This window comes from Aethina tumida, chromosome 7, assembly GCF_024364675.1.
Source record: "Aethina tumida isolate Nest 87 chromosome 7, icAetTumi1.1, whole genome shotgun sequence".
Lineage (NCBI taxonomy): Eukaryota > Metazoa > Arthropoda > Insecta > Coleoptera > Nitidulidae > Aethina > Aethina tumida.
Window position 1 is genome coordinate 13,725,673 of NC_065441.1, and position 25,026 is coordinate 13,750,698.

Genomic DNA, 25,026 nt, shown 5'->3' on the forward strand with positions numbered 1-25,026 from the left:
GTTATTACGTTTGTTGCGCGACGGATTTTTATTTCAATATTAAAAGTTTTTTCAGGGAAACCATCTACATAGTAATTTTATTGCATCTTCGTTGATTTATGTACTGTTCATAACTTCAGAGGATATACCAAAAAATAAGAAATATTTTCTTTTAAATTAATTACGAACGTTTATTGCGTCTAGTTGAAACGTTAATGACTTTTTTCCATTCAACAAATTGTTATAACTCAACACCAATCAATTCGTGTTATTTCCTGATGGAACACAATAGGAAATTTCGGTGGAACAATTTGACTGAACCAGTCTTGCATCGATAAATCAAAATTTTTCCAGCAAAACATTAAATTTTGAGTTAAATGGTGTGCGATCGAATCGCGAAAATTTATTGGCAAACGCACGCTGCAGCATCTGTAGCATGTTCACTTATTGAAAATAATAATAAGCCAATAATGTAATTTGATAGATGACCGGAGAATGAATGGGACATAGAATATGGACGGGCATTTATTGGAATATGAAGTGGAAACTATATACGAAGCACATGCACTAAAATTACACGCTGACATGGACCCAAAATTTTATCTTTATGTGTTACCTCAGATATTTTATATTCAATATTGCTGCACACAATGCACCCACTGTTGATATCATTATGCTGGCGAATTTCAATATATCCGATTTAGTTTGCAATCTGTTTCACATTCAGAAAATTTTTGAGTTGCAAATAAGCACTTTTAAGAATTAAATTTCCTATTTATTATGAATGAAAAATGTAAAGATATATTAAGCTATAAATGTTATAATAAAAAGAAAAGAATTCTAACATTATTTAATTTAAAATGTTTATAACTGTGTTTGAAATTTTTATTTTGATGAGCTTAAATATTTTTCATTGGATCGAAACAAGTTTAGTACCATTAGACATATAATTTACTTTCTAATAAAAATGTTTAAATGGCTTAAGTGCTCTTAAAATCGAATTTAGTGTTTCTTAAGGATAAAAAGTATATGGACATAGCAGTTAATTAAAATGTGATATATGTTTTTTGCGATTTAAATACAATTATTTCGAAATATAAACAATTTTAGAAATCAAATAAACTCAAAAGCAAAATATAATTTCAAAATTTTTTTCAGATGACCAAATATTTTAAAACTTGCATGAATCTGTTAGCTGAAATTTATCACTGAAAATACTAATAATAATGATGTCCATTGTCAATAATTTTCAAATATCAACAAAAATTATAATTACATATTTAATAAGATAATTAAAAAAATGATTGTTGTAATTGTCATTTCTCATCTTTTTAGGGGGCGTCCCAAGAAATTTAATTTTTAAATATCCAGTCTAATATATGTAGTATAGCCTTTAATTTTTTTACTGGACTATTAGGGTTTAAAAAGTTCTGTAATTATATCTATTAATTAAAAATATGTAACATGAAATTTTGAAATCATTTGTGAAGTTAGACAATATTACTTAAATGACGGATATCTGAAAATCGTAAAAATAAATCATGGAATTTAGTACTTTGATCATATATAAGTTAACTATTTTTCATTTCATGGAAACGAATTTGGCACAATTTTTCTTATTAAGCATTTTGTAAGATAAAAGTATTTATTTCAAATTTTGTCCAGTCATTATATATATTAAAATATATTTACGACACTATTTAACTAAAAAACACTAAAAAGGGAGGAGTGAGAAGAAATAAAAAATGTACTCCAGCAAAAAAGGAAATAATAATTAATAGGAAAAATTAAAGTCTAAATATTGTTTGCATCTCTAAACACTTAAGATGCTTTCAAATAATGATTTACAATGTTATTCACAAATAAAACAAACAACACACTTATTTGTAAACACAATAAAAAACGTCCTAACCATAAACAACTTCTTTTATTGACAGACAAACTAGAAGTATAAACGAAATCCTTTCTTGTCTTTTAGTGAAATAAAATATGAATTAATTCTGTCATCAATGTGTTTTATAGTAAATAAGACGTCTAATTTGGCAAAATACCACAGGAATAATGAAATAAAACTAAAAAATAAAATAAAAACAGCCAAGGAGAATAGAAACTTTATTTGTATTTGACAGTGATAATGATTTACAAACATTATGATACTTCAAAAATAATGAAACAGGACTAAAACAAATAAGATGAAGTAATACAAGAAAAACAATAATATCATTTTTATTTGGCAATGATGATGATATTTCAAGATACCATGATGAAATAAGACGTTGTCTGTATGAACAAACCTTATTTTAGTAAAGAATCATTGGTGTCAAAAAATAATATTTGATCAAGACAAAAATTACAAAAAAATATGTTAATTATCCTCTAGAAATTTGGCAAAGAATTCTTTGGTGTTTAATAGGATCAGATGAAAAACAATAAAAGTTTGGACCCCAGATACAAAAACGCGAGACCATTATAGAAAGACATTAGTAAAATCAACAATTTTATGTACAATATATATATATAAATATCATGAGAGATATAATGAAACCATTTTCCACCTATATTTTTGCATGGTATGATGCGTCCATGGTTGTTCAATATTGTTGGGTCTTGAAGTTGAAACGACAGAGTTAAAACATCACAAACCCTCAAATTTAGTTGAAATGTGGTTATTAATTGATTGTTGATTGTATAAATTATTTTGATTTATGTACAAAATGAATAATTATGAAAATAATGCAGTGTAATTATTTTAAATAAAATATAATATATTTTGATTGCATCTAATTAGTGGTATGCATTTCCTAATTAGCATTAAATAATAATGTGTTACAATATTTCTCTGGCTACCGCTGTAATTAATATAATCACATGTTATATCATCACATTTCAAATGTAAAATTTTATTCATTTCATTCAAAAAGGTATTGCCGTTCACTCTAAACATTGGTCTAAATAAACTCATAAATCGAAAAGCACTAATGCACCATTATCATCTAGGTGAATGGACTTAAGTTAGCACAAATTACCCTGAAGCATGTAAGAGAAAGTCTCCACATTTTCCTAGTGAAGTAACACATTAGAAAAGGAGAAAAAGTCTAATTAACATTTCAAAGAACAACTCAATCAGAACGAGAACGTATTAATGCAATAGTGGCCATATGTAAGGTTTTTCTAAAACAGTCAGTGCAAAGACCGCAGCATTTATTCGTAATTTATCCGAATGCATCGCCACATCTGTCAGCGATATCGCTGGCCTCCTCGATTGTTTGACGAATTAAGAGCGAACTGCGGGACAGACTTAAAACCAGTTAGTATAGAGACTCCGCTGAGCGGAAAGTCTGCGTTCGGGGTGTGGGGGAGGCTCAACAACAACGAGATGCACAGCGAAAATGGGGAGGAGAGGGTGGACCCGACGCAATTCTGGACCGCTGTGTGTTGCATGTGTGCGGGATTACACGCCGGATTGCGTTTCAATATATGGTCGATGATTTTATTTTTTTCGGAGGCGACTTGGATCTTTTTCATTTCGCGTTCTGAGGGCGGTTTTGCGTTAATAAGTGCGTTATTAGGGGCGTGTGAGCGTCAAAATGCATTACAAATCTGCACGTGAACAGGTGTCGTGAGTCCCATCATTTTTCTCCATATTAAACTTGTAATGGAAGAGCAGCTTCAAAATAAATTGTAGGAACGGGGACACTAGTTGCAGAAACGTATTACTGGTTTCCAGAACGTAGTTTACTTCAGTGGCAAGTTGAAATAAAATGTACAGAAACCGTTTAGAACACAAAACGAAGGAAACGAGTAACGCTGAACGGGAAACTGGGAGAGCCGGTGAAGGGGTTTTTGTTTGGAAATACACTAAAACTGAATATGATATGAGAATTGGAGAGAATTTACAAGAAAGCACCGGGCAGGCTTTTGAGAGATCTCGCGTTCACTCATGAGTGATTTCGAACGGCTATCGTGGGGTGCTTACATTGTACGGACCAGAATCCATACACCCAGGCAAGTCCATCTGCTTTTGCTTTTCTCCGGTCCGTTTCGTGTTATTTCCGCCTTTGCACACTTTAAAAAGTTTCGCGTCAGAGTAAAAAGCAAGAAGCTGCCGGCTCCTACACGTTCTTGCCAACCAGGCTTTTTAATATTTCGAAGGTGGATCAGGCCAGTCCGGCCCCCAAAACACGAACAACCATAACAAAATGTACTACGGGAATTATTTACAAGAAAGGATCAATAAGGGCTCGACCGGTATTTGAGTGCAGCGAGCCGTGGGGGCGGCTGTATTAAGATGTTTTCAAACATCGCTGGTTGCGACAAAAAATCCTGTTTGCTCTCAAAACCATTGAATGACTTTATTTTGACTTTTATTAAAATGGAGGCGCAACATGAATAGAGGTCCCTTACAAACATGGAAAATCAATTATTCTACCTTTCATTGTGACTAGTTTCTTTATTATAAATGGAAATGAAAAGGTGACAGCCACAAAACATATGTTCAAATTCTGCCAAACTTCTTTTATATAGTGATGTTATTAATATTTTATATAAGAAACTTCTATTCCTAAATTACCTATAAATTAAATTTGAAGTTGGTACGGTAAACTTATCGAATCTTTGAAGTTTAAAGACAGAGAGTTTGAAGACTTATAATTAATAAACCCTTATCTCCTCAAATACTTTAGTGATTGTATTCAACCTTTTCATTCTTAACTTAATTAAGTTACACAATATTTTATACCAAATTTATTAATTAAAAAGCCTTTTATACTTATACTATAAATAAACAAATATTTACAAAAATTAGATACTTCCTTATCTAATAAATGTAAAATTCATGGTTTAATTAATAATATATTGTATTTATACAATTTAAAATGGACATGATTTTTATAAACTGAAACTAAATAAACAAAATATTTTAACAGTTAAATAAAGATCCATATTAAAGAGACTATTAGTGTTACAATTATATTGTAAGCACTTATCACTAAATAGAAATGATTAATGCATTTCTATAAGTGGTAAACATTATCGTAAGTACAGGGGCAGTAAAAAGGGCCTAGACAATTACACAAAATACATTGATCAACTCGTAGGCATATACATGGTGTGGTGATGTAATATTATAATTGATTGTACAACCACGGTCATATATCTCATATTTCAATAACACATATTGCACTAGGTACAGGAGGGCCATTGTACCATCAATCACTTACGGATGGTAGAAAGTTCCACTACATTTAGCTTTCGAATCGTTTCCTAACGCACACACACATACACAACGTTATCCCGGCTCTCTCGTCAATGATAGCGACCACTTGCCCGTTTGTCCGTTCCTGGTTCCTGATCCAGCTATAGGTATCCATTGTTGACACAGTCCTTTAACGTTAATCCCGATCGTAATTTGATTTCGGTGCTGGTTATTAACGATATTACTGAGGAAATTGCCATAAATGGAACGAGTTTTAGTTGTAGATTGGTTGCTTTATACATACAAATTTCATTTTCAACTGCCTCTTATGTTTAATATACAATTAATTATAGTAAATTTCAATTGTTTTGATTGAAAGATGATTGAACTTAGTTTCTTCTTAACTGCTACTCCAATGCTCAATTGAAATTGAAATAATTTGTAATGTAATGTAATCTTTGTATTACATAATTTATTCCATTTTGGCATAGTTCCAAACCAATTATCGGTGATCAATAATAGTTGGATTTGATTTCAATGATGTTCCAAATACTTTTACCTCCGTAAATTAATATTTTTATATAAATATCAAAGCGAAATGTGACTGTAAAGAAGAAGTGGAGGTATTATAGTAAATTATATTTAAATAAATACAATTGTTATTAGGCCAAAATGTTAATTCGCTTAATTAATTTTAATATGAAAAATTAAATTATTAAAATGTTACATTAATTTAATTATCACCTTAACCACAAATCCAGATCACAACATTCGTATCATTAATATTTATATTAATATAATTTACACAAAGTGAATTATTAAAACACTAATTTTAATCTAAATTGTAATTACTACAAAATGTTGATTGACATAGTTGAATCATACAAATTAATTATTTAAACGTTAATTTAAACTAAATTCGTTTTTAAAGTAATTAGTACCTTTTTAACTACAAATCTAGATCACAACATCCATATTATTCCTATTTATATTTATATAATATGCACAAAGTGAATTATTAAAATTCCAATTTTAATTTAAATTGCAGATAGTGTAATATTTGGGCGCACATAGTTCTAGAATACTAGGTGACATCTCGCGGGGAGTAGCGGCACCAATCTATAGCTTATCGTGTAAATAAACCCATCAGCAGTAACGAAACATTTTGAATTTTTATACAGATATACGTTGAAACCAAAATATATAAAATTGTATAAATCAAATATTTAAAAAATATTTAACCTATAAATAAACAAAACTGAATAATAAAATTATAAGATATTCACAATAATTCAAAAATAAATTGTAAAATTATGATTTTTCTTTGAATTTATCTTAAATTGGTTTGAATAAAACAATAGGTAATTATAAACTAAATTTATAATTATCCATTAATTTTTAAATAGTTGCATCATCTGTTCCACCTTTTGGTAATAAGTTTTAACTAACTCAATAAATAACAAAATGAAGTCTGTATGGAATTAATCGTTACTCTAGCAGATTAAGCCACTTACCAAGAGATGTCACTTTGAGAAACGTTAAAAATCATTTACTTATCAAATAAAATAACATGAAATCAGCAGGTAAGATATCCATCTTTGTCTTATCAGACGAAATTGACTTCATCCCATCATATTATAATTTTTACTTTTTACTAACCCCAGGATTGATCCATCTTGTCGTGGTTCTGGGCCACAGTACCGCTCCACAAGCCAGTGGTAGTGGGAAGCTAACGGATTTAACTGCAAGTCCAATCCATCCCCAGGAAGATCTTGGATCTTCCTCAGATTGGACTTGTTCTTCCGAACCCAGTTGATAGGGGGCTGGCATCTTTGTCAGTCCCACGTCTTCTGGTTTGGCATACCCTGTATATGCAAATATACGTTCTTTTCCCCCATGTATTATTTATCATACATGGTAAACACTATGGCCATGATCTTCGGATCCGTGTCCGGAGAGGGGTTTTAAAACTTTCCCCTCTTTGTCCCCCCAAACAAAAAAAAAACTTTTTACTAAAAATATTTTATAAACATTGACATATTTATATTTACGAATGTAAATCATAGAATGTATGATTTAAAAATTAACATAAATTTAATATAATAAATTTTATTGAAATCAAATTAAAATTGTCAAAAAAATGTGGAACGCTTCACGATTTTGCGTGTCATCCTTGCGCAGGGGCCATGCTAATCTTCTCTGTATCGTTCCAATTTTAGTATATGTACCGCCGAAGCGAGTACATAGGCAACCTTGCGGAGATCCTATATCTACGGAACAGCCCTGTCACAACATCGGTGAGATATATCAAAATTTTAATTTTGTAAAACTCAATTATTAAAATTACATTTGCAATTTTTATTTCGAGTATGTGATTATTAATTACTTTATTAGAAAAATTACATTTTCAAAGTACTAACTCCTGAACAATTAAACATAGGTATACAATAGATCGTAAAACGTTTTATCCGTCTGAATCTTGAAAGAGACAACATGCACAATAGACACACTGTCTTCGACTATGGAACAAACATTTTATTGTGCTACTGTAAAATTTAAAGTATTTGAAGTGCACATGTATAACATAAAACGGCAACATAATGGTATTACAACCCTAAGGTCTAATTTCGCTGCGGTGTGAATATGAGTGTTCAGCTATGAGTGTGTGTGTGTGAGAGAGAGAGCGATACAGCAATAATATACTTGTACAAGTGAGACAACAAATTCGAAGTCTTGATGGTTTGTGGTATAAAATAAATTAAGTCCAAATTCAATGAATTAGTTAGTATTTTAAAGTAAACGTTTTGTAAGATAAGATAACCCAATAATTTCACATTTCTAATAAATATATTATTGATTTTAATTCAATTGTTAAATGGTTTAGTTCATAAAAACAGGTTTAAATTTAATATACAAAATTAATACTATTTTATAAATGTTATAAATATCTTCTAAGTTGATGACAAATGTTATAAATGATTTTTAGTCATGCGGTTTCTTAGTTGAAATATTTCGAAAAAAATGCATTTGAGAAAGTTATTACTTTTAATTAATTTGTTTTAATTTCATAATATAAATGAATAATCTCCATTTTAAAATATTATATAAATTAGTATACGTTTATAAACGTGATTTGCTAATTTAGTACACGATAACCTATATATCACTTAAACACAGAAAAAATATTTTATTATTGTGACTTTAATATTATATGCAATTTTTAAATGTATTTTTTACGAAAAATTTGTTTATAAATAAAAAATGTTTAGGAAAATTATTAAAGAGTTTTACAGTAAAACAGAAGATTATTGAAATATATATAAATTTATTAAACGCATATATATTCAAATGTATTTAAATATTTAATAAATTTCTAAATTTATTAATGATTATTGATGAGCTTAAATTTCACTAATGACATGAATAATTTAATGGAAATATTACAATTTAAGTTTAAATATTCAATATATCTCACCGGCGTTATCACGAGACTGTTCCGTAGATATACTACCAACGCAGGGTTGCCAACGTACTCGCTTCGGCGGTACATATACTAAAATTGGAACGATACAGAGAAGATTAGCATGGCCCCTGCGCAAGGATGACACGCAAAATCGTGAAGCGTTCCACATTTTTTTGATGAATTAACTTATGAAAATTTTTGCAATTATAAATTGCGCAATTATAAAAAATTTGTAAAATTATGAAATCTTGTCTCTTCAAGGACTATAAAAATTAAATTTTGAAGTAATATTATTTAAATTAGTATTTTTAATAAGAATAAAGTATAATGGCCATCATATAATATTTACATGCTTATAGACAATTGGCAAGCTGAGATCCATTTTGTAACAATATTATTCTAACTAATAGTGTGGCGCGCCATCTATAAGTAAGTGTTGTCACTATCAATGACGAATCAATGGCGAAGTGTAGGGTACTACATTTGTAATTGTATATGAACCTCACAGATGTTCCCAATAGATGGTACCAAATGCACGGAATTAAAATATATTGATTTACAGTCGGATTCATCAAGATTTCGTTTATTTTATTGATTACCGCCAAGAACAAGGTCTCACTCTGAAAGAAAAGAGTCGCTTTACGTGCTTTAAATTTAATAATAAAATATTAATGGACAAAAAAATATTAAATTAATGTTGGCATAAAATAAAATAAAATAAAATAAATTAACAACTGAATGATACAAATTTCATTACTTTGATTATTTTATATATATATATATATATATATATATATATATATATATATATATATATATATATATATATATATATATATATATCAATTTCTATTAGAAAAAAATAAATTTAATTTATTTCTTTAATCGTTATAAATTTACTTCGTTTACACTTTAAATTCCAAAATTTTAATATTTATTTTGAAATAACTTCGCTTAAAATAAAACCATGTGTGATTACTAGTTTTGTTAGTAGATGGGTGTAATTTAAAAATGGATTAATGCCTAGTGACCTAAATTGCAAATACAACTTGACATCCATCGAACATGAGCCTTACAGTCGAAGGTAGACAAGACGTGATTAGTAGTTACAAATCTCGAGTGAACCAACGAATCGACATAGCCACTTCCCATTGGCAATCGAACAATTGTTGCACCTGTGCCCGGTCGTAATTTTCAATGGAGTTATTGGTCGCGGAACACTCGAGCACCGAGTTCCGCCCTGCGGCGCTCGCTTTGTGTGCGGAACAATACCGTTTCGCCGCCTGACTCCGCCCGCCGTTGTCCGACGCGGCCTATTGTTACGCGCCGGGCCACGGCAACAATACGTTCGCATTGTGCATTGTCGGCGGCGTCGCGGCGCATCCAGCGGAGGCGGCGCCGATTTAGCGCCTTTTGCCCGCCAATTGTTCGCCGTAACAATGCCCCTCTCGGGACCCGGGGACGGCTGCTATTTGTCGGCCGCAGACAATGCTCCCGGCAAATCAGAATCCTGGAAAGTCTTTTAGAAGCATTTAACTCTTCCAGTTAGAAAGACATGTTTTATATTAAGGACTTTAAGTATTACACAATTAAATAAAAAATAAAATTAATTTTAAAATAAATTTTAAACAATACATGACAAAAATTATATAAAGTTTTGATTTGTTAGCAACTAATGATAATAAATATAAAAAAATTTAAATTTTCAATTATTATTTTTCCTTTTTACTTAAATTAATTAAGAAAATTAAAGTATATATAAATTGTGACGGATATAAAAATATACAGTAGTGGTCATTTTTAAAGCAACTTTTTAAAATATTAAATATTATGTCCATCTATTTTTTACTAATATTTTCTTAGTCTATAAAATGTTTTGTGTGAATGTGAGTTGTGTTTTGCATTGAATCTTCTTCTCATATTCCTTAAATTAAATTTCAAAAAGTTTTATTTCCTCAAGATTGCTTTAATTTGAGTTGATGATAATTGATTTTTTTTTATATTAAATGATTTATTGATTATCTTTCAATCTTTTAGCAAAGTCTACTTGGATTTCTTGGTCTTGGAATGACTGAAATATATTTTTCTTATAGTACATAATAAGATTTGGCTATGATCCATTATTAACTAATTATAATAAACAGATAAAACAAACATTATATATACTACTAAATCAAATAATACAGTTTATATTTTTAATACATCTAAATAAGTTGCTACCATTATGTCCACTACTGTAAGTGTGATAGTTTTAATGAATCTCGTGTGAACATTTAACCCTAAGAGGATGTAACAAATGTCTGTTAAATTCGTATAATACATACTAAAATTAGTACTCACTTTCCTTTTGTTGTGTTGAAATGGAAAGAGATTGTATTTCCAGTGATAAGACCCGATTTTATTTAACTATGTGTGATGGTATAAGTCTATCTTTGAATTTGTCCATCCATCCAGAAAATTGTGGAACCCCATTTGCTGCCTTACCAGTTTTTAAACAAAAAAATGTATGTCCTCATATTGCGATGGTCCAATATAAATTTGTTACCATGGGCAACAAGATCACCCTTTAAACACGTGTAAGATATAGGAAAGAGACCTGAAATTCGGACTGACGTTCACACACTCCTTTCACAAACTTTGTGAGACTGTTAATGGACGTATTACCTCTATTTTAGATCAATACCAAGACGATTCAATAAGTTTGGATTATTTTATTATTAGCTTTAATAAATAATTAACATATTTTAGTGAATTTAATTAATTATATAAATTTAAATTTTGGATATATCTCACCACTGTTGTGACAGGGCTGTTTTGAAGATATAGGATCTCCGCAAGGTTGCCAATGTATTCGCTTCGGCGGTACATATACTAAAATTGGAACGATAGTTACTGCTTCAACGGGTTTTTTTGACTAAGTTTTTCCCGAGCGCACTAAATTGCAAAGCTGGCCATCCAGCAACAGTTTCCGCTAATTTCATCTACAGGTTCCATTATCTAAATCATATTGAGACAAAATGCCCCCAGAAATGCAACGACCATGTGAGGGGGGTCTTGGACCCATTTTGCTTTCAACATCGTTGCTGACGCTCGGAGATGCCACGACACCGGCAATTGGCCGTGCCAATCTCCAAGAAGGTGGACAACCCCGGACTCCATTCGGTAACCCACCCCCACAAGAACGGAGCCTACTATATATAGTGCCCACAGGAGTCTCGAGCTGTACGAGCCAATGATGTGTATTTTAACAAAAAGACAAATAAAATATATTTTAGTTTTAAAAAAAAAAAAAAAAAAAAAACGATACAGAGAAGATTAGCATGGCCCCTGCGCAAGGATGACACGCAAAATCGTGAAGCGTTCCACATTTTTTTTGATTAAATAACTTATGAAAATCTCTATATTTTCCTCTGAATAGAACTCTTTTAATGAATTAGCTTAGGAGTCAATTCATTGCCAAGCCGATTCAATAAGTTTGGGTCATCTTGGAAGTCCAATAAATGATCAACTTATTTCGGTAAATTTTACCCTAAGCTAAGTACACCAAATAACGATTAAATCGACTGATAGTTAGTGAGTGATCTAAACAAATTGTGACTTTGTAGAATTTATATCTTTAGTTTAGTAGTACTATTTTTCTTAGTCCAGATGTCCGAAAAAGTACTAATTGCCACCAAAACTGTTAGAGTAAAATAGAAATCGATTAGCAATCTCCTCCACATCGAAAGCGTTGGGAACGTGTTCGAGTTTGAAAAAGTCACGGGACATGTAGAGGCAGCGGGACGCATGTTTTATATTAACTAGACGGTACCGAGACCGCTGTGACATGGCCGGTGTGACATCTGCGGGACATCGCTACAGCCTTGTCAGCCGCTTGTCTTTGATGGTAATGATGGCTATCCCTCATATCTGCCCTGTTCTCCGATCCTCTCATCTATCCACTGGCGGCACTTTATCGGCCTGTTTCTTATTTTTTTTTTTTCGTATTGTTCGCGATTTACAAGCAAACATGGTCGGTTTCAATTAAGTTGGAGGTTCATTGATGGCTGTCTCTACGCAGCTCTTAAATTGATTCCTGATTATATTCGCACGTTATTAATATTAAAGTTTTTGTAACGGTGTTTCGGTTTGTTTTTTAACCATTAATGTCATTATTATTCCGACGTTGTGTCACTTGAACCCGTTCTTCGGACAGAAGAACGTCGAACCAAATTTTTGACACTCTCGAGTTCTTTTTTTTCTTTAAGCTGGTTCGTGACTTGAATGCATGTGCTCCTTCATATTTTAATTAGTTTATTTAAGATTGGATTCAATATTAACTGGCAACTAACGGAAACCTTTTCAATTCAACCACAGGATATATATAAATGTATAAGATGTTTTCACTAATCAATCAAAAGTCAATTTGTACAAAAATACTAAAATTGAGCACAAACATTAGTGTAATTAGTAGTAGTACGACTAGTTAAAATATGGATCCCGCCCGATTAAGATATAAATCACAATCAATTCCACGTTCGACTTGCAACCATAATGAATGAAATAATTCAAGCTGACAAGGATACGGCGATTTATTTGTGCCAATAACAGTTTTAGTCATTCGATCCGTGTAAACGCACTGAGGAGGTGTTGATTTCATTTATGGCTCGCTTACCTCTGTGACCTTTGGCAGTCGGGCAATTGATTTGCAATCGCCTGTGCCAGCACTGCCACTAACCAAGACCATTTGACGCTAAAACATTGTATTCGTGGATGTTCTCCACAGTTTACAATTCACAAACACTCTTGTTGTTGCAGTTTTTCCTCAATTGGAAAAGAACAACCAACCAGCCAAGAGATAGGTACCTTGTCCGAAAGATAAGGAAGAAAACCATTGGTATTGAAATGAATGGCTTCTATAAATTTAAAATCTTTAATTCAGAATCCAAAGAGAAATCTCATTGTGACTTTCATCATTGTCTTTATTTGTTTAGAATTTGCAAGTTTGTGCAAGTCATTTTTTTCTTCGAGAAAGTGAACCTTAATAAATTAAATCTTTTTCAATTATGCCGACTTAAATATCCAAATTACCATCAATCATATCACACAAAAAATCGACTGTCACATTTCTAAATATTAGTTATAAGAAGTGTCCATAATTACAGAGTTGCCACCTGTAATTCCACAACTAAATGCTCCTAATTACACATCACATCACAATAAAAAAGTGGCATATAAATGTATCAGTCATTAAACGGACATGATTAATTACAACAATAAATAATCTATCATTGTGAAAGGTTAACTTTTGTTGTTTGAACATTATTCTCCTGTTATGAGCACAAAAATCTCAATCATTTATAATGTGTATTGTTCTCAATCTTCAAAATATTTTCATCCTTATGTATCATTAGTCAATAGTCAAATATTTGAATCAGAAGAACAATATGTAAAACTGAATAGAAAGGTGATGGAAATATGTCATAGCTGTATAAAATAATTAATTAGACTTTTACAAAATTATGTTTCAATCACTTTGCGAAGGTTTTAAAGCGTTTGGTCCTTCATCAATTAACAGCAGGTCCTGATGTATCTCATAATTCGTATTTGGACTTATACGTCTCGATAATTGACTACCTAAGACGCGTCCGTTGTTAATTACAATAATTCACTGGGTAATTAAGCGCGTTCGTATTCGTTTTTTGTCCCGTTATTAGGCGTAATAGTTCGGCAATAAATCAATAATCGCATTATCGATCCCGGGGAACTGCACAATTAGCGATTCTCCTTTCTTATGCGGGTTCATTGGCGAAGTAGGTGATTAGCCGATTTGCATAAATATGTAAATGAAACTAAAAAATATAATTACAATTTATTCGCTTGTAATGATGATTTTTCTACGTCACTGAATGAGAAGAAGGTGTTTTTCGATGTGGCCTGATTTTTTTTTATTTTACAGAAGTATGCAAACTAATTTCCTGCACGGTATAATTTTTGAACGCGCCGGGGTCACAACGGGCTATAGTAAAAGGTTAAGAGTGGTCGTCAGGCACTCCGAGTTAATCAATCGGGACTATTAACCACGTTTAGAAATATGATGATGATCTCGGCAAGAGGATATAATTATGCATAAATTATAATTTTGTACGTGAAAGGAACGATTCATGCGAGTTGCGTGACCCCCCTCCGGAACATCTACCGACAGAAAATTGCTTTTAACTTCTTTATCATAATTTTATCAGCTTACGTGAGTATCTCCACTTGTCGCGTACGATATTTATTCCATTTCATGTGTATGTATAACAGATATACGTGGTTGTTGAATGCGAAACCTCGTAATTAATGACAGGCGACGTCGATATTTTATTATCATATCTTAATCGTGTTCGAAATTCCCGAACGCAACTACAAATCCACGCCACTCTTAATATCGTTTCATACTTTGATTGGAATCTTGTACGCGTGATGATTTGTTATTTGAACTGTTTCGGTAAATCTCTCAGTGAAACCTTACGAAATATTCATTACTTTGAGTTATTGAATACGGTGAAAAGTAATACACAATTATTTATTTCTTGGATTCGTACATTATTGATTTTTATTAATTAATTATCCGTTAACAACTTTTTAATAACATCACATAATAATATATTAATAAAAAGAATAAGAAATAAAATTGTTACTTTGAAAAATTTTGAAAAAAAAATGAATTGTATTATTTTATTATTATATTTTATAAAATTATAATATTAAAAAATATATGTGATATAAAATTTCTAAAAATATATACGAAAGCAGATAAAATAATAATTTTTGAATAGAACAATTTATTTAATCATTTTAAATTACCACGTTCTCGTGCGCCATCTATGCACAATAGTTTAAATCAAAATTTACTGCAACCAGCAATCCCGCCATAACCTTTAAATCGTTTGGTCTTAGTTTAAAATTCGGAAATGTTAACTTTTATATTATTTCTACAACTGTAACATTGGAGGTGTTGCGAATATAAAAGGTGTATCTATTTGACGAGGCTGAACATAAACATGATTAAACTTCAATTAAGGTCAGTGATTATGTTTCATTTACTACAGATTTGAAATATGTAATTTTAAATGTTTATATAAATATCATATTTAAAGAATTATCACTGTGGAAATATCTTATTCTTTTAACATTTATCAATATAAATAATCAATCACATAAAAAATATATTGTAGCAATAAAAATGTTTAATATACTTTTTATTGTTCACTAACTAGGCAATTAGGCAATTGTGATATTGGTATTTAGACTAGACTGAATAAAAAAACTTTGATATAAAAATATTAAAATAAATATATTTAAAATGACATGTTTAATTGGCCCTAAACCTTTTATAGTGTTTGTTGTCGTATTTTAAGGTTTGACAATAGTGTTCCTTCTAACTAAAATATGTATATATTTATTTCCCATCCATATATTTTCAGAACATTATAAATAATACATAACATCATAGAAATATCATATGTAAAATATTGTCCAATAGTTGTCATTGTAGAGTTATGATACTGGTAACTAGACTACACAAAGTAAAATAACTTAGACCCAAATATATTAAAATGAAACTAATTCAACAAATATATTTAAAAAGTAAGATGTTAGATTGTATAAGGTTAGTTGTGTTTTATTGTTTGACAATAAGAATTTAGTTTTCTTGCAAACTAAAATATGTATACAATTATTCTCCATCCATATATTTTCAGAATATTATAAATATCATATTTAAAATATATTTTATTGTCCAATAGCTGTCATTTTGGAGTTGTGATAGTGGTAACTAAACCAGACAAAAATATTAAAATGACACAAACATAATAAATGTATTTAAAATTTAAATATCAAATTTGTATAACGTTAATTGTGTTTTATTGTTTGGCAATAAGAATTTAGTTTTCATGCAAACTAATATATGTTATATAAATATATAATACACAACAACGTAGAAATATAACATTTAAAATATTTTTTATTAACCAATAACTGTCATTGTGGGATTGTGATATTGGTAATTAGACTAGACAGAGTAAAAATAATTAAATTAAAATGAAACAAACGCAACAAATATATTTAAAATGTAAAATATCAGGTTGGTCCTAAACCTTGTATATTTTAAGTTAGGTTTTATTGTTTGGGAATAAGAATTTAGTTTTCCTGCAAACCAAAATATGTTTTTAATTATTCTCGATTCATATATTTTCAGAATATTATAAATAATATATAAAATATATTTTTATTGTCCAGTATCTGTCATTGTGGAATTATGACAATGGTAACTAGACTAGATAAAAAAGAATAGACTAGACATAAAAATATTAAAACGTTAAAAACATATTTAAAATGTAAGATATCAAATTGGTTTTAAAACCTATTAGAGTTAAATGTGTTTTATTGTTTGGTAATAAGAATTTAGTTTTCCTGCAAACTAAAATATGTGTTTAATTATTTTTTATTCATATATTTTTAGAATATTATAAATAATACATAACATTATAGAAATAAAATATTTAAAATATTTTTTTATTGTCCAATAACTGTCATTGTTGTATTATAGACTAAATAAAAAATAATCAGACATAAAAATATTAAAATGTAACAAACTTATTTAAAATGTAAGATATCAAAGTAATTTTACAATCTTGTATTATCGATATATGTGTTTTATTTAAATGTTTATTGTTGAATTGGATTTAGTTTATAATTATTTTCCAAGCATTTTCAGAATATTATAAATAATACGCAACATCATAGAAATATATTTAAAATATTTTTTATTGTCTAATGACGGTCATTATGGAAGTTCATGTAAGTTCTTAATGAATAAAAATGTCACAACATTTGAGAAAAAATTGTGATGGGGAAAAAGAGAAAACTGAAATACGTTTATAATTATACTTACCATTATATCATTAAAAATATTTATAAAAATGAAATGAAGAAATCTAAATAATTCTAAACTGGAATTATTGAGGGTTAAAAGACATTTATCAAAAACCCAAACAATTTATTGAATGCGAGCGCCACTTACAAGACAGCCGGACACGCGTATAACTAAGCGGGCGCCTACGACACACCACTTATATTCAAATTAGACTCAATTCTACATCTGTACCGTCTACTGTTTCGCCTCACCTTACCGACGACGACTGTCCCATAAATCCTGCCATCACCGGGGGGAGGAAGAGCCGCGATTTATCGCTGCCAATACGACTCCGCTAGATCGTCGATTTAATTGGAATTACGTGGTTTTTCGGTTAAAAATGAATCGCAACAACCAAGGAAAACAGATATTACAAGCAATTAAAATAATTATGTACATCGCCATGTACAAGCCCATTCCCAATGTTGGGATAATATGAAAAACGTCGCATTTCAAAAACGCCTGCCAACAAACCGAAAGAAATTCTTCGACGTCTCGAAGATGGAATGCCGGGTCCGTCGTTCTCGCACCGCGATCGAAAAGAAAACCTTTAACTACCGTCGTTGTTATCAGTGTGTGTACGGCCGGTAAGCGTATGCGGAAAGCATGAAAAATGAAAACGCGTTTGTTAGCCGAAGAATGCGGGATGTAAATCAAAACTCGAAGCGCAATTTATCTACTGTATATGGTGAATACGTAAGGTCTGCCTGGCGCCTTCGTCGCTCGGAACAGTGGCGTCAAAGTCCGTTTCTTGTCGCTTAAATAAACTGTGCAATCGAGGTTTTGCCATTTGCAAAACCGTTACTAATGCGTTTTTCTGTATGGCACCTATTTTAATGGATAGTGTGCTTCAGTTTTATGTTAATTAGAGTAAAACTGTTCAGGATGAGAAATTGTTGCACTCATTAATCACTGATCAAGTTTTCAAAAGTGTTTTAGAAACTAACCGGTTCTTGAATTATAAAACGTGAAAATGATATGATCACATTTTGTTTTACATTTTGTTTTTACTAAAAACTATATACGAATATTAAAATTAGAAAATTTTAATAAAGAATTAACTTTTTATTCTAATACTTTTTATTAATGCTATGATTATATAAAAGTATAAAGTCGATAAACGATAAATCTGTATATATTAAATCTAACTTATCTTTAATACACCTAACTTAACCTAATCTTACTTAATTTAGTCTAACATAGATTAGGTTTTATTAGGACCTAACCTAACCTAACTATCTACCACAACCTACAATTTATAAAAAAATATAATTATTATATAATTGCAATTTAAATTAAATTAAGCTAATAATGTCAATTTGTAAAAATATGTGCTATTAATTCAACTTCAGCTATGTGAATACAATTTACATTAGCAAAACATAGCCTAAACTTTATAAATGGTATAATATAAAACTATGACATTTTAATTTATTCTAATTTTTGGATTATCGAAACTTTTTTTACGTTGTCCGTTGTTTATAAAATATTTTTTTCAATAATAATTCCTAAAGTTGATTGAACTAACTGAAAGCAACCTAACCCAAATTAACCTAGTTATATAATTTAACCTAAAATTTATAAAAAACTATTATATTATACAATTTTTATATAAACGATAAAATATTCTTATTTCGATTAAAAAATTAATTAACCTAACCTAATTTAAATTAAACATACCTAACTTAACCTAAAATAATAACCATGAAAGTATAGTCGAAATAAAATCAATCAATTGGATCAATAAAACAGTATTTTCGCAGTTAAATCATTCACAATAATATTTTTAAATTTTATTTGCAAAATAGGTTAAATTAATCTGACTAAATACAACCTAACCTGAGTTAAACTTATCTAATCTAACCTAAAATTTATTAAAACTATTCAATTATACAATTTTAATATTAGCAAAATGGAATATTCGTTTCTATGGATCAATAAAACATTTTTGCAAAATTTTTTATTTAAAAAATAACATTTTTAAAGTTAATTTGCAAAATAAGTTAAATTAAAATTTAACTAAATGCTTCCTAACCTAAGTTAAACCTAAAATTTATAAAAACTATTCAACTATAAAATTTTAATATAAGCAAAATCTCTTTATTTGATAAATAAAACTTTTTTTAGTACTCCATCATCTAAAAAATAATTTTCCCAATGTTAATTTATACAGTATACAATTTTAATTTAAACAAGAAAAATTATTCTCTTCTTTAGATCAATAAAACAATTTTTTTGGAGACTATCATTTACAATATAATATTTTAAATGTCAACTTGCAAAATAATTTAAACTAATCTAACCTAAAATTTATAAATTATCTACTAAATTACAGAATTTTAATATTAGGTTAGGTTAGGTTAGGTTAGTTTAAATATTCATTTCCCAAATAAACAATTTTTTCGAAATTCGTAGTTTACAAATTAATATTTCAATTACAATTAATTTGCAAAATAATATAATTTTATTAATTTAATAAAAAATAACCAAGATTAAACCGATTTATCTAATTGGAATTTTATAAAAACTATTAAATTATATAATTTTAATATAACCAAGATCAAATATGCTCTTCGTTTGACCATTAAAACATTTTATCATTTAAAAAATATTTTTTTAATGCCAATTTACGGAAGGCCGTTTCTAATATGATCTAATCTAAGTTAAACCTGTATAACTTAACCTTAATTTTATAAAAACCATTAAAAGTATACCGTTTTAATTTGAACTTTATTTATGAAATAAATTTTGAATATTAATTTGCCAAATATAATAAATTAATAAAAACAATAATTTAATCTAACTGAACGTAACCTAACCTAAATTAAACCTGCCTAACCTAACCTAAAATTTATAAATTAAATTAAATAATTTTAATATAAAAATTTTACACAAAATTTTATTTATTACCTACATCATTAATTTACATTTTTTTAAAATTCGGTAACTTTTCGATCACTTGAATACATTTATAATAATTGTAAGAATTGAAAATAAAAGTCACCTTGCATGCGAAGAAGGCACAGCATCATATACGACGAACGAGCAGATAATACATGTAATACAATCTTTTTTCAAAAACCGTATTTATCTGGCAGCGTATACCAGTTTTCGTGCATTTATTCAATGGCACATTAAGTGCTTATAAAATAACAGAATCGTATGAGCGGCTCGATGCGAAGAATGTATTGAATATTGCAAACAACCGGTACATCAGGAATAGAAAGCAGGTTGTGTTTGTTATGATTTATTTTCATCTACAATGCACGCATGTTTTAAAAAAAAAACCTTACGCACATGTTTTACAATCAAGACGTTATTCTTGTTTAATCTGTAATAGCTATGTGTGGAAATACCTGATACGCTGCCCATAAACAAAGTGCAACGACGGAATGAGAAAAAAAAATTACGTGGATACCGGATTATTTAGATCGGTCAGGCGTGAACTGGAGGAAAATTCGTTATTCAGGCTTAATTTACGATTAGATAATGCATTAAATTGTTAATCTCTTCATTTTTATGGTTAGAACTAAGTATCAGTAATTGGAATAAAGTAATTTGAATAAATAACTTATTCATGGCGTTGTTTATTTACTATTTTAAATATTTTTCACGTTACAGGTTTCTGCAACAAGAAGATAATTGACAATTGATAGTTCCCATATTGAATTTAGACATTAAACTAAAAGATACGTTGTATCGTCTTTTCATGTATCAGGTGAATACCTGGAAAATTACAATTTTTACCCCCTTAAAAAATATTTTTTCAATAATGAACTTAAGTTTGTAGTTCAAACGGTGTGGTCTCACAATGGGTGAATGTTTAGATAATGTATAACCTGCATTCATGCTTCCTGGACAGCTTCAAATCCCCCGAAGTGATGTTATGTAGGTCAGTACAGTAACATCGATTGCACCGTCACCCCCTAGTGCTGTGTGCGCGCTACTGGGACCGCGTTAAAAATTCAATCAGTGTCCGCGGGTGCACAATAAGGGAGCCCGAATAATAGACGGGCGAACATGTAAAAATGCCTCTTTATTTCGCCTAATACAATAAATGTTCACATAATGCCTCCACTCCATTCAAACAATGGCACCAGCCTCCACTCAAGTGGGACACAGATTTGTGGATTGTATTGGGAAGGAGATGTCCCATTGTTGCCCGCGCTCTTATTATCATACAAGATGCAACAATGCGAACCGAGGCTCTTTCCTCCGATGTATGTGCCTGAATTTACAATATGATTTAATCATCCGAGTAATTGTCCTGCTAAATCGAGTTATCGCCGGCTAAAGGGTAGGAGTAAGCTGGAACTGATTTCATTATTTCGAGTTCCATATTTCTAGCTTAGGCAACGTATTGATTTAGCTCTTAAATACATCTGGGAAGCGTCTGAAATCACCATTAAGATGAAAGCCTTCGGTTCATCACATTTTTTGTAGTAGATTTAGGCTTTGAACACTTTGAGAATGTGTAGACGGTGCGCCACTGGTGTTGCAAAACGGCTCCTCTACGCAGGACGCGTGAGAACTTCTCAGTACAATCGTCGCGATACGTGAAGATCTGGTGCGCGCAGAGGAGACATCTACATGACAATGCCTATTGGGCCGCCGAGCCGGCCGTTTCCAACCTAATGCTAATGTCGACGCCGCTATGTCCAAACGCAAAACACCACTTTTGCCGGCTCGAACAATGGCGCTATTATACACCACGAGGTCATAAAGAATTTGGTAGACTAGTGTTGCCACAGGAAATTACATATCTGATGATTTGCTACGTTAGATTTGTATTTTTGGATCTTCTGGCTCTTTTTTATTTTATACATTACAAGACATGAAAGTCTTTGAAATGATGAGAATGGAAATAGCTCTCCTCATTGATAAATTTCCTTTCACTCCTTTAAGACAAGCGACAAAGAACCGCTTTTACAATTCAGATAACAGCCCAATTTAACGAATCATTCAGCCAAACAGTTTCGGCGAAACCTGCCCGAAGTTGCGTTAACCCAGTTGCACTTAAATCGTGAGCCGCGTCCGGCGTCGCCGCGTCAATTCGAAACGCGAAACTCCGTGGGCTCGAGGCTCTCTGGTGGCTGGAAGATGGTGACCTGAGGCCAACAGGTGTACCGGGTTTATTGACTCCGGCGTGTTCGCGAGATGAGATGACTCTCCTCTCTACGGATCTACGGTACGGGTACGTGTGTGTGTGTGTGCGTCCCCGCTTCTTCTTCATCGGGTCACCCTCTTTTCTGCCCGCGGTACCTGTTCCCGGCCTCCGATCAATGGACACCGGCTACGCAGGCCGAACGCATCCATTTCCATTGTTTCTCGTTCGGATGCGAAAACTGAATTTCAATGATTTGATCTAGTTTCGGTGGATTGGTGGATTGTCGATGTACGTTTGCTCAACTAGGTTTTATGCTGTTGACCTTATTGTCATTGTTCAAAATCATCATTCAAAAAATATAGTCATACATTTTGAAAGGTTACAAATTTGTGAGTTTGGTTGTACTTCGACCTCTTAAATACAATCTAACCATAAATAAGATTTATCAGGACTTACTATTAAGAGTTATTAAATAAAATACACACCTAGAAAGTTATAAATGTGTGATTTAAGATAGATATTACAAAAGATACTGTTATAGTACATTACTTATCACCTCAAAAAGTGTTTGTAACTTGTTATTCAATAAGAATATTGAAATGAAATTTTGATCACTTATAGCTAACACCCGTATAAAAACAACTGAACAATAAATTTTACAGAATTTGATTAATCATAGTAAAAATAGGCGTAACACAAATGAATATATACGCTAATATTCAAATTAATGTGACATTCAAAAAAGTCGAAAAATTAAAGATATATTTAACAGTGAGTATGTCGTCCTCTACTTCTTCGAAGTTCGGCGTAACGTTGTATTATCCAGCGGATCAAGTCTTGGGGTACATTGTTCCGTTCTCTCTGAAGCTGTTGAGCTAATTCTAGAAGGTTATTTGCGGGTTACAGATTTTTTATGCGTCATCCTAGAATGTGCCAAAGATGTTCTATTGGATTCATAACGGGACTATTCACTGGCCACTCCATAAACTCCAAATTATGGTCTTAAAAGAATCCTATGGCTGATACCAATTTCTCTGCATCTCTGCTGACTTGTTTGGTTTAGTTTTGTCACGTACCTCTGCGATCGGTTTTCTTGCAGAAGACCCTAACAACTTCAACTCGATTGAGATGTCTTCTTTGTACAATAGGTCCTCCAAGGGTATCGTTGTTCATGACATAACACGCTGAAGACGAACGATAAACAATTTAAACATCGATATCTTTTTGATTGTGACTTGTTTATTATGTATTATATTATGTAAAATTTTGATTCCATAATAGTTTTGTCAACACTTCCATACATAGGTTTGCTCACACGAAGCTTAATATCGAAAGATAAGCATTACCTTTGAAAGGGTTGTATTTAAGAAATTTAATTGGAAAAACCTTTAGTAAGTAAATTGTAGGAGTTCCCGGCATTCTAATCAATCGATAATTGGTCTTAGAATTGTTGCAGATTCGTTTGGGCATAAGGTATCATTGGAAAGAAGAAACTTCGAGGAGTTTACCTGAGGCTGGAGAAATTTAACTTATCGAAGGTTGTGCCAAATATTTATCTCATCTTATCAAGATATTCGTGTAATTGAAGTTTATGTTATCAAACTCGACTCTAAAAATAATAATAATAATAAATGACAACTTATAATTTTGTATAATGTTATAAATGGAGGTCATGAATTATCACAAAATATTGCCTATATATTTTATTTTTAATAATATATTTTTTTAAAATGCAACACAGGAATTGTTGCTGAAACAAAATTTTTACGGTATTCCTGAAATATGTGGATCATAATTAGTGTAAATTATGTATTTTAATAAAAAGAAAGGCAATTTAAAGGGTTTAAAATGAAATTTATCTACGATTAACTTTATTTAACTTTCAAAAGCAATAAAATCTGGCCGTCTCGAATCATTTTTTTCTCAGTTAAGAGGAGCCACAGCATATTTACAATGTAATTTTTCAGTATAAACTCGACAAGGCGAACTTTTAATAAAGCAACGTAAAATAAACGATACCTTAAAAATTCATTAAAATAATAATAGGCCGCCTGTATAAAGGCATCATCAACTGTTTTCGACCATAACTTTCATTGGCTGGCGTACTAAAGTAGAATGTTTATTGTTTATTAAAACCAGGTTACAACGGTCCCCAGTCCGAGATCTCTTCATAAATTTATGATTTCTATAAAAATGTGTTAATATTGTAGTCCACTTAAGAGGTGTGTATATTAGCCAGCGGCATCCTTCTTCGTACTCTTATGACGTTTATCTAATATGTGGATCTTTGTTTCACGTATGTTACACCTCATGCCCAAACTATATTATTTCCAAGTTAATTACAT

At 30.7% G+C, this 25,026-nt stretch overlaps 1 protein-coding gene and 3 non-coding genes across 4 annotated transcripts in view; 3 read left to right on the top strand and 1 right to left on the bottom strand.

Moving 5' to 3' along the window:
* Positions 1–7,309: 7,309 nt before the first annotated feature.
* LOC126266333 (U6 spliceosomal RNA) lies at positions 7,310–7,416 on the bottom strand. Its single transcript, XR_007548750.1, has one exon. It is a non-coding gene; the product is annotated as a U6 spliceosomal RNA (small nuclear RNA).
* A 1,286-nt stretch (positions 7,417–8,702) lies between these two features.
* On the top strand, positions 8,703–8,809 carry LOC126266334 (U6 spliceosomal RNA). Its single transcript, XR_007548751.1, has one exon. It is a non-coding gene; the product is annotated as a U6 spliceosomal RNA (small nuclear RNA).
* A 3,096-nt stretch (positions 8,810–11,905) lies between these two features.
* On the top strand, positions 11,906–12,008 carry LOC126266336 (U6 spliceosomal RNA). Its single transcript, XR_007548753.1, has one exon. It is a non-coding gene; the product is annotated as a U6 spliceosomal RNA (small nuclear RNA).
* Positions 12,009–15,599: 3,591 nt separating this feature from the next.
* The window catches only part of LOC109601132 (transcription factor Sox-13), a 242,767-nt gene continuing 233,340 nt past the window's right edge, over positions 15,600–25,026 (top strand). Inside the window, exon 1 of the mRNA XM_049969579.1 lies at positions 15,600–15,681. Coding sequence (XP_049825536.1) covers positions 15,662–15,681 — 20 coding nt within the window. The 5' untranslated portion in view covers positions 15,600–15,661. The remainder of the gene's footprint in view (positions 15,682–25,026) is intronic.